Source organism: Lepus europaeus, chromosome 1, assembly GCF_033115175.1.
Source record: "Lepus europaeus isolate LE1 chromosome 1, mLepTim1.pri, whole genome shotgun sequence".
Lineage (NCBI taxonomy): Eukaryota > Metazoa > Chordata > Mammalia > Lagomorpha > Leporidae > Lepus > Lepus europaeus.
In genome coordinates, this window is record NC_084827.1 from 31487937 (window position 1) to 31508038 (window position 20102).

Sequence of the window (20102 nt, forward strand, 5' to 3'; positions counted from 1 at the left end):
GAACAAGTGGTATTTGTCTGTGTCCAGTTTAGTTCACTCAACATTATGTCCTCCAGTTGCATCCATTTTGCTGCAAATGGTAGAATTTCATTACCTTTAGAACTGAATAATCCATTGTGTATGTGTACCACATTTTTCTTTATCCATTCATCTGATGATGGATACCTTTTTTTGATTGCCTCTTTTGGCTGTTGTGAACAGTGCTGCTATAAACATGGTGGTGCACATATCTCTTTGATACATTGTGTTCATGTCTTTTGGGTATATACCCAGTAGTTGGATTGCTGGGTCATATGCAAGTCTATTTCCAGTTTTTTAAGAAATCCCCATGCTGTTTTCAAGGTGCCAGCAGAATCAGGGTCTGATGAATGCCTGTTTCCTGGTTTACTTGTGGTACCTTCTCCCTGTGTCCTCATGTGGTAGAAGGAGCAAGGGAGGGACCTCTTGCCAGCCTCCTTTATACGAGCACTAACCCTTTCAAAGGCTCCCACTCCCACTATATCACCTTGAGGAGAGCAGAAGTTCAGCTTAAAAATATTCAGACCATTGGAGGGTGAACCAACGGCAAAGGAAGACCTTTCTCTCTGTCTCTCTCTCTGTCCACTCTGCCTGTCAAAAAAATTCAGACGATAACAATGAGGAAAACAAGAGGTTTGGAAAATTAGGTTCATTCGCTATAGATTGCATGGAGATAGATGATAAAAGCAGGCCAGGAAGCCTTGGTAGAGTCTAGGTCAAGATTAAAACTGTTAGAAAGGAGATGGAAGAGGTAAGGAGTGATGATAACGACTGAAGATGCAATGGCATAAAGCTGTTCTTGAGACGATACAGAGAAGTAAGGTAGCGAATGGTCTGTTCAGTGTGTGCAAGACTAATTTGTGTAGCTCTCCCAGAAGGTAGGAGAGAAAGACAGTTAGGGTAATGATGGACTGGATGAAGGGTACCCTCAGAGAAGACAGAGAGAGCTTAAACACTGTAAGTGTTCCTTAGAGAACTAGAAGAGGAGAAATTACCAAAACCATAGAAGAAAAATTCCCTAAGCCAAAAAAAGCCTGACTACGCATATCAAAAGGACTTTCCATGTTCCATTCAACGTTGAGAGAAAGAGGCCATAACTAGATAATCTGGGCAACAGTTTATAATGAAGTCTTGTAGCTCCAGAATCTCAGCTGAAATAGGGTTTCCCTCTCTCCTGTGTCTCTGCAGATGTCCTAGTTCCAGTCTTGGTCCTTGGCTGTACCTGTACCACTGCTTGGCTCAGAGATCACCAAGACCACAGAAAAGAGCCCAGGCCACTGCTGAGTTCATCCTTTGGCTTTAGGATTCTAACACAACAGCCACAGCCACTGTTGTGTTACTACCAGACATTGGTAAGCCTTTTGCCGAAGGCTTACCAATAATGGAATAATAGAATAGCATTCAAGCTTAGAAAGTCAACGATCCATTGGTTTTCAGAGCCTAAAAACCAGTCCCAAACCAAATATCAAGAAATTTCTTCTTCTTTTTTTCCCAAAAGATTTATTTATTTATTTGAAAGGCAGAGTTAGGGAGGGAAAGAGAGAGAAAAGTATTCCATCTGATGGTTCATCACCCAAATGGCTGCAATGGCTGGAGCTGGACCGATCCAAAGTCAGGAGCCAAGAGCTTCTTCCAGGTCTCCTACATGGGTGCAGGGGCCCAAGGACTTGGGCCATCTTCCACTACCTTCCCAGGCACATTAGAAGGGAGCTGGATCAGAGGTGGAGCAGCCAGGATTCAAACCAGTGCCCATATGTAATGCCAACACTGCAGGTGGTGACTTTAACTGCTACGCTACAGCACCGGGGCTTCTTACAGGACCCCTTTACTCCTTAGCTCATGCCTGACTCCTGGTGTCAAGCCTGGCTTTCCTTCTTTTTCTTTTTCTTTTTTCTTTCTTTCTTTTTTTTTTTTTTTTTTTGACAGAGTGGATAGTGAGAGAGAGAGACAGAGAGAAAGGTCTTCCTTTTTGCCATTGGCTCACCCTCCAATGGCCACTGCGACCGGCGCATCACGCTGATCCGAAGGCAGGAGCCAGGTGCTTCTCTTTGGTCTCCGATGCGGGTGCAGGGCCCAAGCACTTGGGGGCCATCCTCCATTGCCTTCCCAGGCCACAGCAGAGAGCTGGCCTGGAAGAGGGGCAACCGGGACTAGAACCTGGCACCCTAACCAGGACTAGAACCTGGTGTGCCGGTGCCTCAAGGCGGAGGATTAGCCTGTTAAGCCATGGCACCGGCCAAGCCTGGCTTTCCTTCTATGACTTGGTTTCCTTGGAAACCAAAGGCCATTTTAAAGGCCCCAGGTTAAGAAAGTTTCTTCTTGCCGGTGCCGCGGCTCACTAGGCTAATCCTCCGCCTGTGGCACTGGCATCCCGGGTTCTAGTCCCAGTCGGGGCACCAGTCTGTCCCGGTTGCTCCTCTTCTAGTCCAGCTCTCTGCTGTGGCCTGGGAAGGCAGTGTGGATGATGGCACAAGTGCTTGGGCCCAGCACCTGCATGGGAGACCAGGAGGAAGCACCTGACTCCTGGCTTTGGCTCAGTGCAGCGGCAGCCATGGAGGCCATTTGGGGGGTGAACCAATGGAAGGAAGACCTTTCTCTCTGTCTTTCTCTCTCACTAACTCTGTCAAAAAAAAAAAAAAAGAAATTATACACATCCAGCTAGTAGATTTACTTTTTTTTTTTTTTAAACAAAGTAAAATGACCCATCTCTACCTAGATTTCTTTAAAATACTGAATTCCTGGCCAGCGCCGTGGCTCAACAGGCTAATCCTCCGCCTAGCGGCGCTGGCACACCGGGTTCTAGTCCAGGTCGGGGCACCAAATTCTGTCCCCGTTGCCCCTCTTCCAGGCCAGCTCTCTGCTGTGGCCCGGGAGTGCAGTGGAGGATGGCCCAAGTGCTTGGGCCCTGCACCCCATGGGAGACCAGGAGAAGCACCTGGCTCCTGGCTTCAGATCAGCGCGGTGCGCCGGCCGCGGCGGCCATTGGAAGGTGAACCAACGGCAAAAGGAAGACCTTTCTCTCTGTCTCTCTCTCTCACTGTCCACTCTGCCTGTCAAAAAAAAAAAAAAATTACTGAGTTCCGGAATGGAGTAAGATATACATAGTCGATCTAAGAGATTATTTAGCTTCTTATCTGTTTTATATATATTTCCCCAAACTGTCATTTTGTTATTTTTACCATGAAAATGCAAAATATGCATTGGGAAAATTCAAAGGGAAGAGTATCTGCAAGGTACAAAACACATTGAACCTGTGCTTCCCAGCTAACATCCTGCAACTCACCTTGGAAATGGAGGGTACTGAGTATACTCTTTTATAAAATGTTGGCTCCTACTAAAGATTAGATCACATTAAAATGAGAAACTTCAAGTGCCCAATAAATAAAGCTAATGGCTAAAATAGTGTTACTTCACTTTTGAAAACCTGGGGACCATTAAAAGGGGATGTCACACTTGTGTTCCATGTTTCTCCCCTCTCAGCACCGTCACTTAAAGTCATGTCTTGGTTTGTTCCAAGGTCGAGCAATACCATAATGTCATATTTCATGGCCCTGAAGGAAGCTTGCAAGACTTCATAGCACATCAGCTTGCACTCTGCATGAAGGTATTGTTTATATAACCTCTCCTTTTTTTTTTTTAATTGTGAAGTGTGTACAACCAGTCACTCTTGTTTTCTTTTCCTAGCACAGACAAATGGCTGCAGGGTTTTCCTGTGATATAGTAAGAGCTGAAGTGGATGCAGGTTTCTCCAAGGAGCAACTATTAGACCTGTTCATCAGCAGTGGTAAGAGCATCGCTGGGAATTGGGTTGTGGTAACTAAAAGGCATGCTCTTCAAGGATGTCACTAGAAGAAGGTAAACTTCATTGCTTGGGGACACATGGAGGTTGGCTTTTCAATTACTCAATAGTTGCAGGATGAAAATTGGGAACCCATGTGAATACTTGCAAAATGTTTTCTCGTATATAACATTGAGTTTGTTAAGAACCTTGGATTTTCTCCTTTTCATCTTTTGTATTAATCATTCATTGCCGTGAGAACCGGCACAACTGGCACCAGTGGTGTAACCAAGGAGGAGGTGGTGGGAGCAGTCCACCCTAGTGGGATTGAGTGCCACAGCTTTGATGCTGTTTAGAATTGCTGGTGCTTGGTAATAAAAAATGGATAAACTTCTAGTAAATTTTTAAAGGATTTCTTCTTAATTTTAGATTTACTTATTTATTTGATAGTCAGAACTTCTCTCTCACACACACATGCACACCACATAGGTCCACATTTTCTGGCTCACTCCCCTAATGGGATGCTTCATAGTGATGCCAGGAGCCCAGAACTCCATCCAGGTCTCTCACATGGGTTCAGGGGCCCAAGCATTTGGACCATCTTCTGCTGCTTTCCCGGGCGCATCAGCAGGGAGCTGGATTGGAAATGGAGCAACCAGGGCTCAAAATGGTGCCCCGACATAGATGCTGGTATCATAAGTGGTGACTTAACCCACTACACCACAATTCCAGCCCCTGTAGTAAATTTTTTCCTTCGTAAGTTCTCTACAACCAGCCCCTCGTTTCTGCATCAGGGGTAGAATTTCCCCCATTTCTCTTGGGAATGCCATTGACCAGTTTGCAAAGTATGTTACTTGTACTGATCAATTCGTTTGGTCTCCACAACAGCCTGTGCCTGAGAGACCATGATTTCCATTTCAAAAGTGGAGAAATAGGCACAGAAAGGTGCAGTAACTTGCCAACCCTCTGTTGTGGCAGACTCGGGATTCGCCATGGGTATTAACATAATGCTGGTCATGAGCTTCCTATTTCAGGCTCCGGAGCCTTATACCCAAGCTTCACAGAAACAGCATCACACGGCAGAGCTCCTCAGTACCAGCCGTGACACTGAAACAGACCGGAGTTTAGCCTCCATGGAATCAAAGCCACAGACTTCTGGGGAGGGGTGAAGGAGGCAGCCACCGATCGTAGAAGCGTGAGTTTAGACATAGAATCAGAATCACTCTGAGAAGGAAGGGCACTTCCCATCCTTGGAACCATGATGAGGGAGGACACCCTGTGGCTGAGGCTTAGGAACATTCAAATTACCTGCAGCTTCTTAATCAAGAAATGAGAGGTGGGCTTTGGCCCAGCAGTTACGATGCCTGTTAATGTGCCTGTCTCCCTTCTCGGCGTACCTGGGTTCAACACCCTCTTTCAGCTTCCTGATGATGTGGATCCTGGGAAGCAGCAGGGATGGCTCAAATCATTGGGTTGCTGCCACCTACGTGGGAGACTAGATCGAGTTCCCAACTCCCAGCTTCAGCCATTGTAGGCATTTGGAGAGTTACAAGGCTACGGGAGCTTCCTCTGTCTCTATGCCTCTCAAATAATTTTTAAAGGTTTATTTATTTGAAAGTCACAGTTACAGAGAGATTGTCCATCCACTGGTTCACTCCTCAGGTGGCTGCAACAGTGTTGGGCCAGGCCAAAGCCAGGAGCTTCGCTTGGGTCTCCCACATGGATGGCAGGGGCCCAAACACTTGGGCTGTCTTCTGCTACTTTTCTCAGGACTTTAGCAGGGAACCAGATCAAAAATGGAGCATCTTGGATATGAACAGGTGTCCACATGGGATGCCAGTATCACAGGAGGCAGCTTTACTCACCACACCACAGCTTTTCTTTTTTTTTTCCTATCACAGCTATTACCAATTGCAGCTAACATTGACTAAGCACTTTCTCTGGTGGGCCCTATTCTAAACACTACACTTATTAACCCACAACCCACTGACACAGGTACAGTCACCATCCATGACTTGCAAACATGAAAACCCTTGACACAGGTTCATACCTTGCCATAGATCCCACAGCAAAGGCACAGAGGAAGACTCAAATGCAAGCTGTCTAGCTCTCCTCCAGCCACTGCTCCTTAATAGTACCCTGTGCAAGATGTCTGTTTTTCTCTGTTAGTTATTTAACAGTCCCTCATTTTTTTGAGTTTGCCTTGTTTCATGTCAAGTAAGAAGCTAAAATAGTTTTTCTCATCCTATCAGGGTAGATGGCAACTGTGGATTGAATTCTGCTCTAAGTTGAGAGAGCTAAGAAAATTAGCAATGGATTAGGTCATGAGGGATGCAAAGGTGACCAACTCAGCACTTTAGAATTCATAGTGACAGGGTGGGCATCATGCATGACACAGCAAGTTAAGCCAATGCCTAGGGTGCCTGCATCCCAAATCAAAGTGCTAAGTTCAAATCCTGGCTACTCTGCACTTTCAATTTAGCTTACTGCTAATGTGCTTGGGAAGCAGCAGATGATGGCCAAGTACTTTGGTTCCTACCACCAATTTGGGAGACCCAAATGGGAGTTCTTAGCTCCTGAACCAGGAGTTGGAAGATATGTGTATGAGTGTGTCCTTGTCACTCTGCCTTTCAAATAAATAAATCATAAATAAATAAGAATAATAAAGAAGATGCTACAGTAAGCATCTTCTTAAAAAGAGCTCTTCTTCCCAACTTCTTGATTTGGAGAGAGACTGTCCCTTGGCTCTCATATAAGAAACAGGTCTTGTTGACAGACTTGAAAGCCTAAATGCTTGCAGATACTAACAAGCTACATTGGAAGTGAAACAGGCAGAAGGGCATGTCCCCACCTCCCAGAAGGCTAGCTGCAGTCAGTTTCAGTAGCTTCTTGTAGTTACAATGTTATGAGATCTAGAGATTTTTACGAAGAAGCCAGAAATCCGATTTTTATGTATAAATGTTTGGGTTTTGTCCTTTCAATGTTTTAATTTTTTTAATGCACAGGTGAGCCACAGAGAACTCCCAGGACCTCTCACTTATGGACACCTAATGCTGGTCCTATAGCCAGTCCATGGTCACATCCTTGCCAGGCCCATCTCAAAGTGCCTTTTATATCCACCCCTTCCATTGGCACCATGAAGCTTGGTGCCCCCCTGCCGTAACTCAGCCACTCTGCTGTAAATGGCTTCTCTGTCTACTGCTCTTCCTCCCTCAACACCCAGCACCCGTTTCTGACTCTGCCCCGCCACCTCCCTCTGTTGACCCCTGAACTAAGCTGATGCCATTCAAGACCTTCCATTCGGGGAGCACTGATCCACGTGATTTTCTTTCCTGACCTTTCTAAAGTAGCTGTCGGTACTCCATCAGAATGTGGTGTTTCTGACATGTGCATTGCTTTCCATTTTCTGTGTCTTTGCCTCTGCTGCAGCTTCCTCTAGAATTACAGAGTAAACACTAAGCTCCCCTCCTCCCCCTCCCCATGCTGTGACTATCACATAACAAGTACTGTGTAAAGTAGTGTGCTGTCCACTAATGGTTAGAACAGAGTGGCCTCTGCCCTTCTATAAACTACAGAACAGGAACTCTGTTAAGATGCTTTAAAGACACCTCGGATGAACGCCTCTCTAGTCTCGTGGACAAGACATTCTTCTAGTGAACAGCAGTGCACTTTGTGTATATCTAACTGTAGGTTGAAGCAGTGAGCGTTTTGTTTGGGCTTTTGCGTTGCTTCACACACATGTTATATTACTATCTCCTCGAAGGCTAGCACTCTAGCTAGTTCTTCTACTTAGCCTTCCGGATTAATTGCTGATGATTGTCTGTTGAATGAATGGGTGAATTTCCTCATGCAGAAAATATCATAATCAAAAGAAAAAGGCTTCTTAGTCCTATCCTGGGGTCACAGTAGAAGAACTTGCTTAGAGTGAAGGTGGAAAGTAGTTAGTTTGGAGAACTCGGGAGTTGATAAAGGAGTTGTTGATGACAGGGCATAATGATAGTATGATTTGGATTCTAAAAATGGAAGCTTTTTGTTTATTTGGGAGATAAAGACAGTGCTCTCATCCACTTGTTCACTGCCCAAATACTCCCAATGCCTGGGGCTGGACCAAGCCAATGTCAGGAGTTGGGAAGTCAATCTGGGTCTCCCATATGGGTGGCAGGAACCAATTACTTGACTCATCACTGATGCCTCCCAGGGTGCACACTGGCAGGAAGCTGGAGTCCCAGGCCAGGGTCATCAAACCCAGGTACTCTGATACAGGATCCTGGCATCTTAATCTCTAGGCCAAACACCTGTCCCGCTAAAAGAAAGTTTTAAACAATGGACTGAAACTGGATAAAATCTGCACATTAAATTCAAGGAAATGGTGTAGCATTTCCAGATATGGAAGGCTGTTTCTTCTGCATTTAATAAGGGTCAATATCTTCCTTCACTTTTTAGTAACCAAGTAGAGGCACAATGACAGAGGTCAAGTGGTAAGACTGCAGTTGCACGGATTAGCGGAGTGACCACTCAACTGCTCAGTTGGCCACCTTCCCCGTGTCTAGGCAGTCCCTCTCTTCTGTTGAATCTGTTTCCTTTACCTCACTTCCTCTTCTGCTCTTCATTTCCCCTGCCTGCTGTCATTTCTTTCTCATCATTAGCCCCTTCTATTTCCTCTGCTGTTACTCCTTTACGGGTCCTCCACAGAACCTCCCAGGATCTCACTCTGGGATATACTACTGCTCATGGTATTGTCCTGCTGTTGTATGCCAATGGCCCCAGAATACGTTAAAGCTTGCAGATGTCATGTCATGAATATTATGGTCTGGCATCTCATCTTGTCCTTACTGTTGTCCATTTCCATCTCAGAACACTCACCCACCACCTCCATCGTCCACTTCTCAGTAAGACACACCACTACTGATTGGTGGTCAATGAAATGATCATGGATACCATGCATTCAGTAGAATTAGTGGGAACTCCAGGGGCTTCAGAGAGGTTCAAGGGAATCTCAAGTGAACCAAAGGGAAGGGGTTGTCAATGACATGGTGTGCCTTCTTTTGTTGTACAGAAATCACATAGCAGGGAATGGTCAATTGCTAAGAAGAGGACAGGGAGTAGAGAACGCAGAGATCTGGTGATGAAAAACTGTTTCAGAGGCTGTTCCACTCAAACTTCTAGAATAATGAGGGTATAGGAATTATCTATCAACGACTCTTTTGCTTATTTACCAAGAAATTATGGTAGTTAAATGTCATTACTACAAATGAGGCATACACTAACTGGTGAAATATTCTGCAAGTACTCCTACTTTTTAATCTTATTTCCCCAAAGAAGGAAATGTCAAATCCCTAAATTGGCCTGGGAATGGAATGTGGAACTTTTATGTTCTGAGCACAGCACCAAAAATTACCTAATTTGTTCCTTTCTACAACTATGCAGAAGAAAAGCAGGGGAAAGAGCCACAGAGAATAAGTCATAGTAGGATATGAACCAAAAATAAAGAAGGAACAGTAGTAAAATTATTTTAAATAATTAACTGTAAGAATATAAAACTTAAATGGAGATTAAAGTGGCACTAGTCAGCATTGTGGTATAGTGGCTTAAGCAGCCCCTTGTGACTCCAACAGCCCATATCAGAGCACCAGTTTGAATCCCACCTACTCTACTTCTGATCCAGCTCCCTACTGATGCACCCAGAAAAACAGTGAAAGATGGCCCAAGTATATCGGCCCCTGCCACCCACATGGGGAAACTGGATGGAGTTACTTGCTGCTGGCTTCAGCCTGGTGCAGTCCTGGCCATTGCAGTCATTTTTGAAGTGAGCCAGTTGATGGATGATCTCTCCGTGTGTGTGTGTATGTGTGTGTGTGTGTGTCCCTCTCTCTCTGTCACTCTAGCTTTCAAATAAATGTCTTTTTAAAAAATGGTGCCAGTGAAGAAAAGATTGTAAGACCCAAGAACACTTCAAAAATAATGACATAGACATAGGTTAGCACAGAACTTAGGTTTTATTTCTGCTAAAACCACACTTAACATTTCATATTGCCTTTTGTGAAAGGGTCACACCCTGTGACTCTGCTATTTGGTGAGAAGGGTATGAATGCACTTAGGCTCGGCTCAGATTTCTCCTCTGAGTAAGGTATAGAGTTGGCTTAACAAGGAAGATTCTTTTTAAAATGACACATTTCAGTAAATAGCAAAAAAGAAAAAATGTCGACACTGGATCAGCATTTTAAAATAATGCTTTGCATAGGGGAGTGAGAATTTTTCTTCCTAGAAGGAATCAGGGCGGAATGGCTCTGACAGTATTTGGAGACTGTGGTTGCTGGAGTCACCATCAGTGTAGCTCCTTTGCTCTGCACCACTGGAGGCTCTATGGACATTCATCCTGAGCGTCTCACTTGAACTCTCAGAGCATTGTCCCTACAGAGCTTGACTGAATTGGACAGTGCAAAAGGTGGTGGGGAGGAGAGTGGGTGTTTTCTATGTTCCCAAAGGGGAGATTATTGATTTGGAGTTACCCTTGACACGAAGAAGTTTGGGTTGAACTATAAAAGTGGTATGTTGATTATTTTTAAACCAACAAGTGTTGCTGAATGACTTTAGCCATAAGGGTATAAAGTCCTGGGCTATAACCCTAAGCCTTGCAAAGAGGGTAGCAAAGAAGTGAACCCACAGGAGAGGCACGAGGCTGATATAGCCTGCAAGTTGGAAACATAAAGGACAGAAAGGGTAAACTTATTTCACAAACAGAGCTCTTGAGGAACATAAAGCAAAAGGAATCTCAATGGGTGGCTTTTGGTCCACAGATCAAAAGGAATCTGCAAATATTACATGGGGCAAGTGGCCACCTTTCACACCTCCATAAACCATGGTCAGAGGCCGGTTAATCCTTAAAACTCTAAACTACAATGAGTTATTGTTTCTGTGGATAATTATTACATGTATTTTAGACCTGAAACCATTCTAAATAACTGAAACTAGACCCACACTATCAACTCAAAGTTTATCTTTGTACTGGCTTGTCTAAAGATGTTGATGTAAATGGTCAGATAGAGAAGTAGACACTAATGAAAAAATTAGATAATAAGGTCAGCAGCATTGGAGGATAAAACTTTTTAATCAGAGTAATCCACACTGTTTGACCCTTGATTGGTATGTTCTAGGATATCAAGGTAAGAATAAGGTGGAAATACAGCCCAATGGTTGTGAACAGCAACCTTACCCCTTTTTAGCTAGTACACAAACTGCCCATTCAATGTGGGATAAATCATCATTAGCAATACGATTTTTGTCCATAAACCTAGGAGAATGTGTTTTATTAACCCTTCCCAGGAGATTTCCAGCTCTTCTATAATTTTATTTGTAGTCAGAATCTTCACCAGTTGCTCCAATCTTCATATCCCAGCATCTGCTAGAGAGATCTTCAAGGGATGCTTCCCTTATCAAACACATCAGACCTGAAGCAAAGCTTCAGGGAGGTTCACCTGCCACCCCTATTATACTTTTGATGTGCTCTCTCTGCCTTTACTAATTGTGTAGCCTCATCTCTGATGTCCCCTCTCTGCCTTGCCTTCAGTAAGTCAACTACTGAGCCTCGTTGACTCTATCCCACACTGCCTTTTCATCCTGTGCTTTGGCCCTGGGTGGGGCTTCATCATCACCGCTTGCCTTAAAGAAAGCAGTAAGAGCCTGACATGTGAGTTCTCTAGCCACAGAGAGGAGCTCAGACCAAGAGTCAAGTTCTGTTTGTTCCCTTCCTTAAAGACTTCCACTGCTCCCAGAGCTGGTAGTCTCTCTCTCTCAACATGACATGTTGAGTCTTCCAATTTAATCTGTGGCTGGGTATTGAGGCTACATAGTAGCAGGTCTCACTCCTGTATGCATATTCCTGTCATGGGGGAGCTATTACAAAATGCCCATGCCCAGGGCCAACACAGACCAATTTAACAATCAGATGGCTGAGAATTGCTGGGTATGGATCCTTGTTGACTCTTAAGGTACAGAGCAAGACAAACATGCAGCCTGCTACTCTGCTGCTGCCCACAGCTCTGAGTGCTTGACTTCATTCTACTCAAGTTGCCCACCCTTGGTTCCCAGCCAGTCCTTTCTTTTTTTTAAAGACCTATTTATTTATTTATTTGAAAAAGTTATGCAGAGAGAGAGAGAGAGATGTCTTCCATCCGATGGTTCACTCCCCAACTGGCTGCAATGGTCAGAGCTATGCCAGCCCGGAGCCAGGAGCTTCTTCTAGGTCTCCCACATGGATGCAGGGGCCCAAGGCCTTGGGCCATCTTCTGCTGCTTTCCCAGGCTATAGCAGAGAGTTGGATCAGAAGTGGAGCAGCCGGGACTCGAACTGGCACCCATATGGGATGCCAGCACTGCAGGTGGTGGCTTTACCCGCTATGCCACAGCACCGCCCCCTCCCCCAGTCAGTTCTGATCTGAGCTATGCATCAGCTTTGAGATCACCATCTTGCCTCTCTGGTAGCTATGCTCTCTTTGATCTTATGCCCCAGTCCTTTCTAAAATTGAGCCCTGCCCTTCCTCTATTCTTCTGCCTATGCCATTCCCTAAACCTAGAAAGCTTTCCCTTGAGCTGCCCATCTGTTAAGATGCCCAGTTAAACATATCACCCACATCCCATTATAGTCTGTCACTTCCAGCATGCCATAGCACTTAGCATATAGTACATGTAGTGAGAAGACATTGGATAAGCATTTGTTGAACTGCAGTTAAATATTGCTTCTCATACTTTGCAGTTCATTGCAGCAGTTTAAGAGCCACTTCACCTAGCCATATACTTAACCCAAATCAGGGGAAAGCTGCAAGCCTTCAGCCCCAGGTTACAAAAACATACATAAACTATCAACCTGGTATTTTTTTTTATTACTGAGTAGAAAAGATTTGTTAGGCTATCATTGTTACTTTAACCAACTAGGGATTTATCATGCTTCTACAATGCATGTTTTTCTTTCAGAAAAATTATTGAGAAACAGAGTGAGGTGAAGGGCACTTCCATCCACTGGTTCATTCTGCAAATGCCTACAGTGACTGGTACAAAATGGCCAAAACCAGATCTTCCATATGGGCGTCAGGAACCCAATTACTTGAGCTGTTACCATTGACTCCCATGGTCTGCATTAGCAGGAAGCTCAGATCCAGCTAACAAAGCTAGGAACTCTGATGTGGTATAAGGGGGTCTTCACTGCCAAACGCATGCCTCAGAAGGTATTTCTGGAGAAGAAAAAAATTCCTTTGCTGGATACTTGCATTGAAGTGAATCTGCCACACACAGCACATTGGTTTACAGCCCCTACAAGTACAATTCAAGGGAGAGCTGGCTGTTACCGTTTTTCCTCTTCTAGTTTTTAAAGCTTCCTAACATCAGAAAAGCTGCTTTAAGATGAGAAGAGATTCATTTGCAATGTTCAAGGAGCTCTGTAGAAAGCAAAAATGCATTGTTTGTAGTAACAACAAGAAGACTAAGAACATTCTATCATGAGTCTTTGTGAAAGCTGGAGTATTTGACAGTGTTATTCTCAAGCACTCTACAAGAGGTCTCTCCTTTTCCGAGGTTATTTTGGCTAAGACTGGGACATCTTAGGATCTTTAAGACATTTGTTGATTAGTATATAGTAAGTGCTGTGTGCATTTTTAATTAAAATAGTAATAACACTTAAGTGCTTGGGTGCCAGACACTCTTTTAAATGTGCTCTGTGCAATAACTTGTTTCCTATAAGCAAGGTTACATCATAAAGTTTATGGAAAAGGAAATCAAAAGATTATTTTGCCACAAAAATTTTGACAACCATGCAATTTTTTTTCAGAATATGCATTTTCTGTGAACTTTGTGAAAGCTCAAATTATAATTTCCTGTTTACATTTCATCATTGATTCTGGGTTGATAGGAAGTTACTCCCTCCTATCCTGAGAGGAAGGGATACGAAAATAAGACTTAGAAGTCTTAGATGTTATTCTTCCCTTGCCATTATTTCTGAAACAGTCAAATCACTTCCGTCCCTCTGAGATCTGTAAAAAGAGAGAAAGGGATCTACTTACGTCTCCTCATACTTTTATGAACATCTTACTTGTTCATATATGAAATTGAAAGGCCACTCGAGGGTTTTTAATCTTTAACATTGTGAAACAGACATACGTAAATTCACACTAACATTTTCAGATCATTTTTAAATGAGATAGTCAGTTAACCACCAACCAGGTCAAGGAATAGAATATACTCAGCTTCCAGAGTAAACCAGCGTGCCTCTCCCCATCATAAACATTCCTTCTGAAGGTCACCACTAGTTTACTTTTTTGGATAATCATTTCTTCGCTTTTGTTTATAGTTTTTGACCTGTGTATGGATCCCTAAATTATATATTTAGTGTTCCCTCTGGTGAACAGTTCACGATGCAATTATATTGTATACATTCTCTGATATTTACTTCTTACTGTATTAGCGGGGACAGTCTTCCATGCTATTACTTGTCATTGTAATTTCATATCTGCTGTGTGACTACACTCCTACTTATTGATCCATCCTATTGTTGATGGATTCTGGACTGTGGGATCTGTCGTGGGAGGAGGAAAGCTGGGTTAGTGTGTGTGCTTGTGTGCAGCTTCAACTGAATTGAATGCCATCAGACTATTCTCCACAGTGAGCACACCCCTCCACAGTCTCAGAGCATATCCATTGTACCGCATTCTGCCAACATTTTATATCTTCACATTTAAATTTTTTGAAAAAGCTTTAATTACCGCATTTCTCTTTTGACCACAGCTTGTCTGATCCCAGTGAAACAATCTCCTGTAAAGAAGAAAATCATCATCATCTTAGAAAATTTGGAGAATTCTTCCTTGTCTGAATTATTGGGGGACTTTTTGGCACCCCTTGAAAATCGCAGCACAGAAAGCCCATGCACTTTCCAAAAAGGTAAGGAGAGGGAGATACTAGGCGAAGCCTTCGAAGGAGGTTTCTGTCTTACCACTACCATGACTTGCTTCCCCAGAGCACAAATGGCACTTCACACTCTGCTCTCTTGAACTTGTTTTAAATTGCATTTGTCGCATCAAATGACTTGCGGAGACTGGACCCTTGTGTTTTAGGAAATGGAGCGTCGGAGTGCTATTACTTTCATGAGAACTGCTTCCTGATGGGGACCATTGCCAAGGCCTGTCTGCAGGGCTCCGACCTGCTGGTGCAGCAGCACTTCCGCTGGGTGCAGCTGCGGTGGGACGGCGAGCCCATGCAAGGACTGCTGCCCAGGTTCCTGAGAAGGAAAGTTGTGAATAAGGTAACAGACCACAGCTGCGACCTATTGCCCAGAGACTGGGGCTTGGGTGGTGGGGAGACTGGGGCTTGAGTGCAACACATGCTGTGCGGTGTAGGGCAAAAACAGTTTTTGGATATCCTAGGATTAAATTATAAGGAATATGAAACCCATAACAGAGTTGGACTATATTAAGTACAAGGAAAAGTGAGTAGTTTTTACTTTTGTTATTAACTGTTCTCAAAGAATCTCCACAGGTTCTAAATGCTGCGGAAGGCAGGATTAGAATTAAGTAATCTTAAGGAAAATTCACTGCTTCCTTGCAAGCATCAGAACAGTATCCACCCCTTCACACAAGGTTTTGTTTTTAAAAAGTTTTGTTTATTTGTCCAAAAAGCCTAGCAAGAAGAGAGGGAGGTTGAGAGGGAGGGAGGGAGGGAGAGATTTAGAGAGGTAGAGAAGGAGAGAGGGAGAGAGAATGAATTATCTTCTACTCACTGGTTCACTTCCCAAATGCCTTCAGTGGCATTTGGCCAGGGCTGGGCCAGGCCAAAGCCAGGGACCAGGAACTCCATCTCTCACATTGGTGTCAGGGACCCAAGTGCTTGAACTATTTAAAGATAGGATTCTGTACCTTTGACACATTTTCAAGAGTGTCAAAATGATAACTTTTAGTGATTTTTCACAGAATGCTATTTTTTTCTTAGTTTTTAGTCTTAATTTATTTGAAAGACAAAGATCAACAGATAAAAAGAGAAATCTTCCACCTATTGGTTCACTCCCCAAATGCCTGCAACAACCAATGCAAGGCCAGGCTGGAGCCAGCAGCCCAGACCTCCACCCAGGTCTCTTACCTGATTAACAACGACCCAGGTACATAACCCAGCACCTGGTGCCTCTCAGAGTTTGCATGATCAGGAAGCCAGAATTGGAGGTGCGGCTGGGACTTTAACCCAGGCAGTTGGATGTGAGAGGCAGGTGTCTCAGCAGTTTAATAGCTGTGTCAAATAGTATATTCTCTACTCTCCCAAATAAAAAAAATTATTATAGTGCTGACCAAAAGGGACTTGATTTTATAAAATATAATTCTGAAAAGAATAGCCTCCTTAGATTATGTGTGTTATGAAATATTTAAAATTTGTGCCTCACATTTTGGACTCAATTATTTTTATGCCGATGATAAAGTTAGTATTTTAGCTGAAACCTTTTCCTTTTACAGAAATTAACATTTTTTTCATCACTAATATACAAGGTAGACAGGCCCAGGTCCAGATATATCACCTTAACACTTATCCACCATATGAAAAATTTTATTTCATTTTTCATTCATGCAAAAACTCTTAAACACTACTATTTGCAAGGCCCTTTGAAGTACTCTACATATGTATGAATGATGATCTCTTCTAAAACTGATGTTTAAGAAATCATCCAAGTAACTCCCTCATCTACTTATAGCTCTATTTTTGCATTAATTTCATGAAACCAGCTTAAAGTTCTGTGTAATGTAGTCTCCCATAAACGGCACATGTAACCAAACTCAATGTAGCCTGTCCCCAACACCCAGCTCCTGGCTTGCCCTCCTCACTTCCTTTTCAGTTATCTGTCCCCCAGGTTTAGCATGTCTCAGTCTATTCACATAGTCAGTCATAGACTTCAGTCCTTGCTCTGGGGCAGACCAAGGAAGACAAAATACCAGGGCTGGTGGACATGTAGCTATGGAAACAAACCATCACAACACAGTGTGATAAGAACAACCTCATTCACCGATATGAGATACATCAGAAAAGTGTTACTGCTTATGCAATCAATGTGTGCTATGAGCCTGGGAAAGGTGGGACGAGACAGGAGTTCTGCCCACCCTCATAGAGCTGCCACTGTCCTGGCAAGACGGGCAGGCCATTGAAAAATCAGCCTTCTGGTGGGGTATTGGCAGCCTTGTTGGGCATTTTTATTCAGAACATGATCACCCAAGTGCTATTTTCAATGAATGCATTCAGTGTATTTGAGTTGCATATCCAAATATACAGCCTTCCCCCAAGCTTTATCTTTCTACGTATAAAGTTGGCAAAACCTAACAGTTACTTTTGAAGGGAGCACATTTATAACTTAAATTCCCCTAAAAAGTTTAATTTGCTTTTAAAACTTTATCTAATTTCTCTTTTTTAAGATTTCTGGTAATATACAAATCTATAGTATTTTAACTTTTATAAAACCTGAAAATTAAATTTACAGATCCATTGATCAAATTCTCTCAATTCTTGCACCATTTATGTGATGAAATTCTCTTATCCCATTTCACTTTAAATCAGAACCTTATGGGTAGGATAGGAAGTATCACTATGTTCCTAAATCTGTACATATGAAATACATGAAACTTGTATAACTTCAGTAAAGTTTAAAAAAAATGGAGCAAAGACTCAAACCAGGCACTCTGATATGGGAGGCAGGCATCCCAAGCAGTATTTTGACTGCTGTACCCAATGCCTGATCCCATCCCAATTTTAGTAGATTTAAGTCTCCTAGGAAATTTCTTGTTGCAGTCAACTTTTACCTTGCTCAGGATTTCATAATCTATATCATTGTGGATTATTATCTTAAAATATGTTGAAACTCAGCAAGCTAATGCCAGACTTTGGAAATTGTGCTTTCAAAAGGTAGGAAGATAGTGACACACAGTGGACAACAGCAGAAAGCTCTGAGAATTGCATTTGCCAAGACTGAGCCATCTGGATGAAAAGCATTTGCAAAGAGTATTGTGTAGACATTAGGGCAAATATGGCATTTTGAATATTCCAATACTTTTATTCCCTGTTTTTAAAACTCCACAAAGCCTTTTTCCTTTTCTTTTCTCTTCTTAGATGTAAACTTAGAGAAGTTAGTAGAATCAGTTAAGATAGAGCTATCCAAATTGGATTCTGTAGGTGATTTAACTGACAAGGAAGAATAAGCAAAAAGATACTGTATGGGAAAATATGTTGCCCAGGAACTAAAGTAAACAGGTAGAACGTTAAAAAAAAAAAAAAATAGAACTCTCACACATCGCTGGTGTGAATGGCAGAGATACTTGGAAAAACAGATTGTCAGTTTCTTACAAAGTTAGAAATACACTCTTCATATGACTTAGGCATTCCACTCCTAGATAAAATAAAAACATATGTTTACCTAAAAAAAATCCTGAAAACAATAACTAAGTTACTATTTTTTTAATTTATTTTTATTTTTTTATTTTTTGACAGGCAGAGTTAGACTGTGAGAGGGAGACAGAGAGAAAGGTCTTCCTTCTGTTGGTTCACCCCCCCAAGTGGCTGCTATGGCCAGTGCGCTGTGCCAATCTGAAGCCAGGAGCCAGGTGCTTCCTCCTGGTCTCCCATGCGGGTGCAGGGCCCAAGCACTTGGGCCATCCTCCACTGCCTTCCTGGGCCACAGCAGAGAGCTGGACTGGGAGAGGAGCAACTGGGACAGAAGCTGGCACCCAACTGGAACTAGAAGCCGGGGTGCTGGCGCCACAGGTGGAGGATTAGCCTAGTGAGCCCTGGCGCTGGCCACTAAGTTACTGTTTTAAAGTGGAAACATACTGTTTTTCTAATGTGTAGAATTCTCTTAAACAAGTTTTTAAATATACCAAATATATGATTATCCCTCACCTTAACCCAGGTTAACCTGCTGCCCATGACATCGGCATCCCCTATGAGCATGGTAGGTTCAAGTCCACTTCCAGTCCACCAATCTGCTGAAGCACCTGGGAAAGCAGCAGAGGGTGGCCAACTACCTGGGCCCCTGCCCTCCATGGGGGAGACCCAGGTGGAATTCCAGGCTCCTGGCTTTCATTTGGGAGTGGATCAGTGATGGAAGTTTTCCTTCTGTGTTTCTCCTCTCTAACTCTGCCTTTCAATTAAGTGAATTTTATAAATAAAAAATGGAGGAAATGGGGCAAGCACTTGGCACAGTAGTTAAGATGCGCTTGGGACATTCACACCCCATACTGGAGTGCCTGAATTTGTGTCCCAGCTCTGCTTCTGATTCCAGCTCTCTGTTAATGCACATCCCGGGAGGCAGCAGTAATAGGTCAAGTATTTGTTCCACGTTGTGGGTTGTTGTGGCCATTTGGGGAGTGAACTAGTGGATAGAAGAGCTCTATCTTCCTCCTCTCTCTCACTCTGCCTTTCAAAATCTTTAAGAGGCCCTACCCATTCCCTTACCCAACTGTGGTCTTGCTAAGGCAGGTAGGGTGACACTCTTCCCCTGTTGGCTGCCCACACAGACAGGCAAGACCCACTCTTTCTCTCCCCATGGGCTGGCCTCACCACAGGGAGGAAAGGTTAAATAGCACCAGAAATGTTCAGCTTGAGGGGGAAAAGGGAATTCTTTGTTGCAAAACATTCTCACCCACTTCATTTTAAATGTGATAAACTACTCCTCCATTATTTCATGTAAATGCTGTATATCCTAATCCTGATTTCTGCCCACTAAAAAGTTGTAGTTAATAATGTATACTTGAGGCCGGCGCCGTGGCTCAACAGGCTAATCCTCTGCCTTGCGGCGCCGGCACACCGGGTTCTAGTCCCGGTCGGGGCACCGATCCTGTCCCGGTTGCCCCTCTTCCAGGCCAGCTCTCTGCTGTGGCCAGGGAGTGCAGTAGAGGATGGCCCAAGTGTTTGGGCTCTGCACCCCAGGGGAGACCAGGATAAGCACCTGGCTCCTGCCATCGGATCAGCGCGGTGTGCCGGCCGCAGCGCGCCTACCGCGGCGGCCATTGGAGGGTGAACCAACGGCAAAAGGAAGACCTTTCTCTCTGTCTCTCTCTCACTGTCCACTCTGCCTGTCAAAAATTAAAAAAAAAAAATGTATACTTGAAACTTGAGAAGAAAGTAAATTTCAGTGTTCCTCCACAAATAATAGATAAATATGTGGAGTGGCAGATGTTTGAATTAACTGGAGTTAATCAGTTCACAGTGTATACCTGTAGTTTATCAAAGCATCACATTGTATCCCATAAATATTTTAGCAATTATACCTTTATAAAAATTAAAAACTCTAGCATTAG

The 20102-nt window shown here is 43.5% G+C and overlaps 1 protein-coding gene across 1 annotated transcript in view; it reads left to right on the forward strand.

The window, feature by feature from the left end:
* The window catches only part of CTTNBP2 (cortactin binding protein 2), a 185674-nt gene that overhangs the window by 151181 nt on the left and 14391 nt on the right, over positions 1-20102 (forward strand). The window contains exons 13-16 of the mRNA XM_062207328.1: positions 3536-3622; positions 3703-3802; positions 14569-14721; positions 14895-15082. Coding sequence (XP_062063312.1) covers positions 3536-3622; positions 3703-3802; positions 14569-14721; positions 14895-15082 — 528 coding nt within the window. The remainder of the gene's footprint in view (positions 1-3535; positions 3623-3702; positions 3803-14568; positions 14722-14894; positions 15083-20102) is intronic.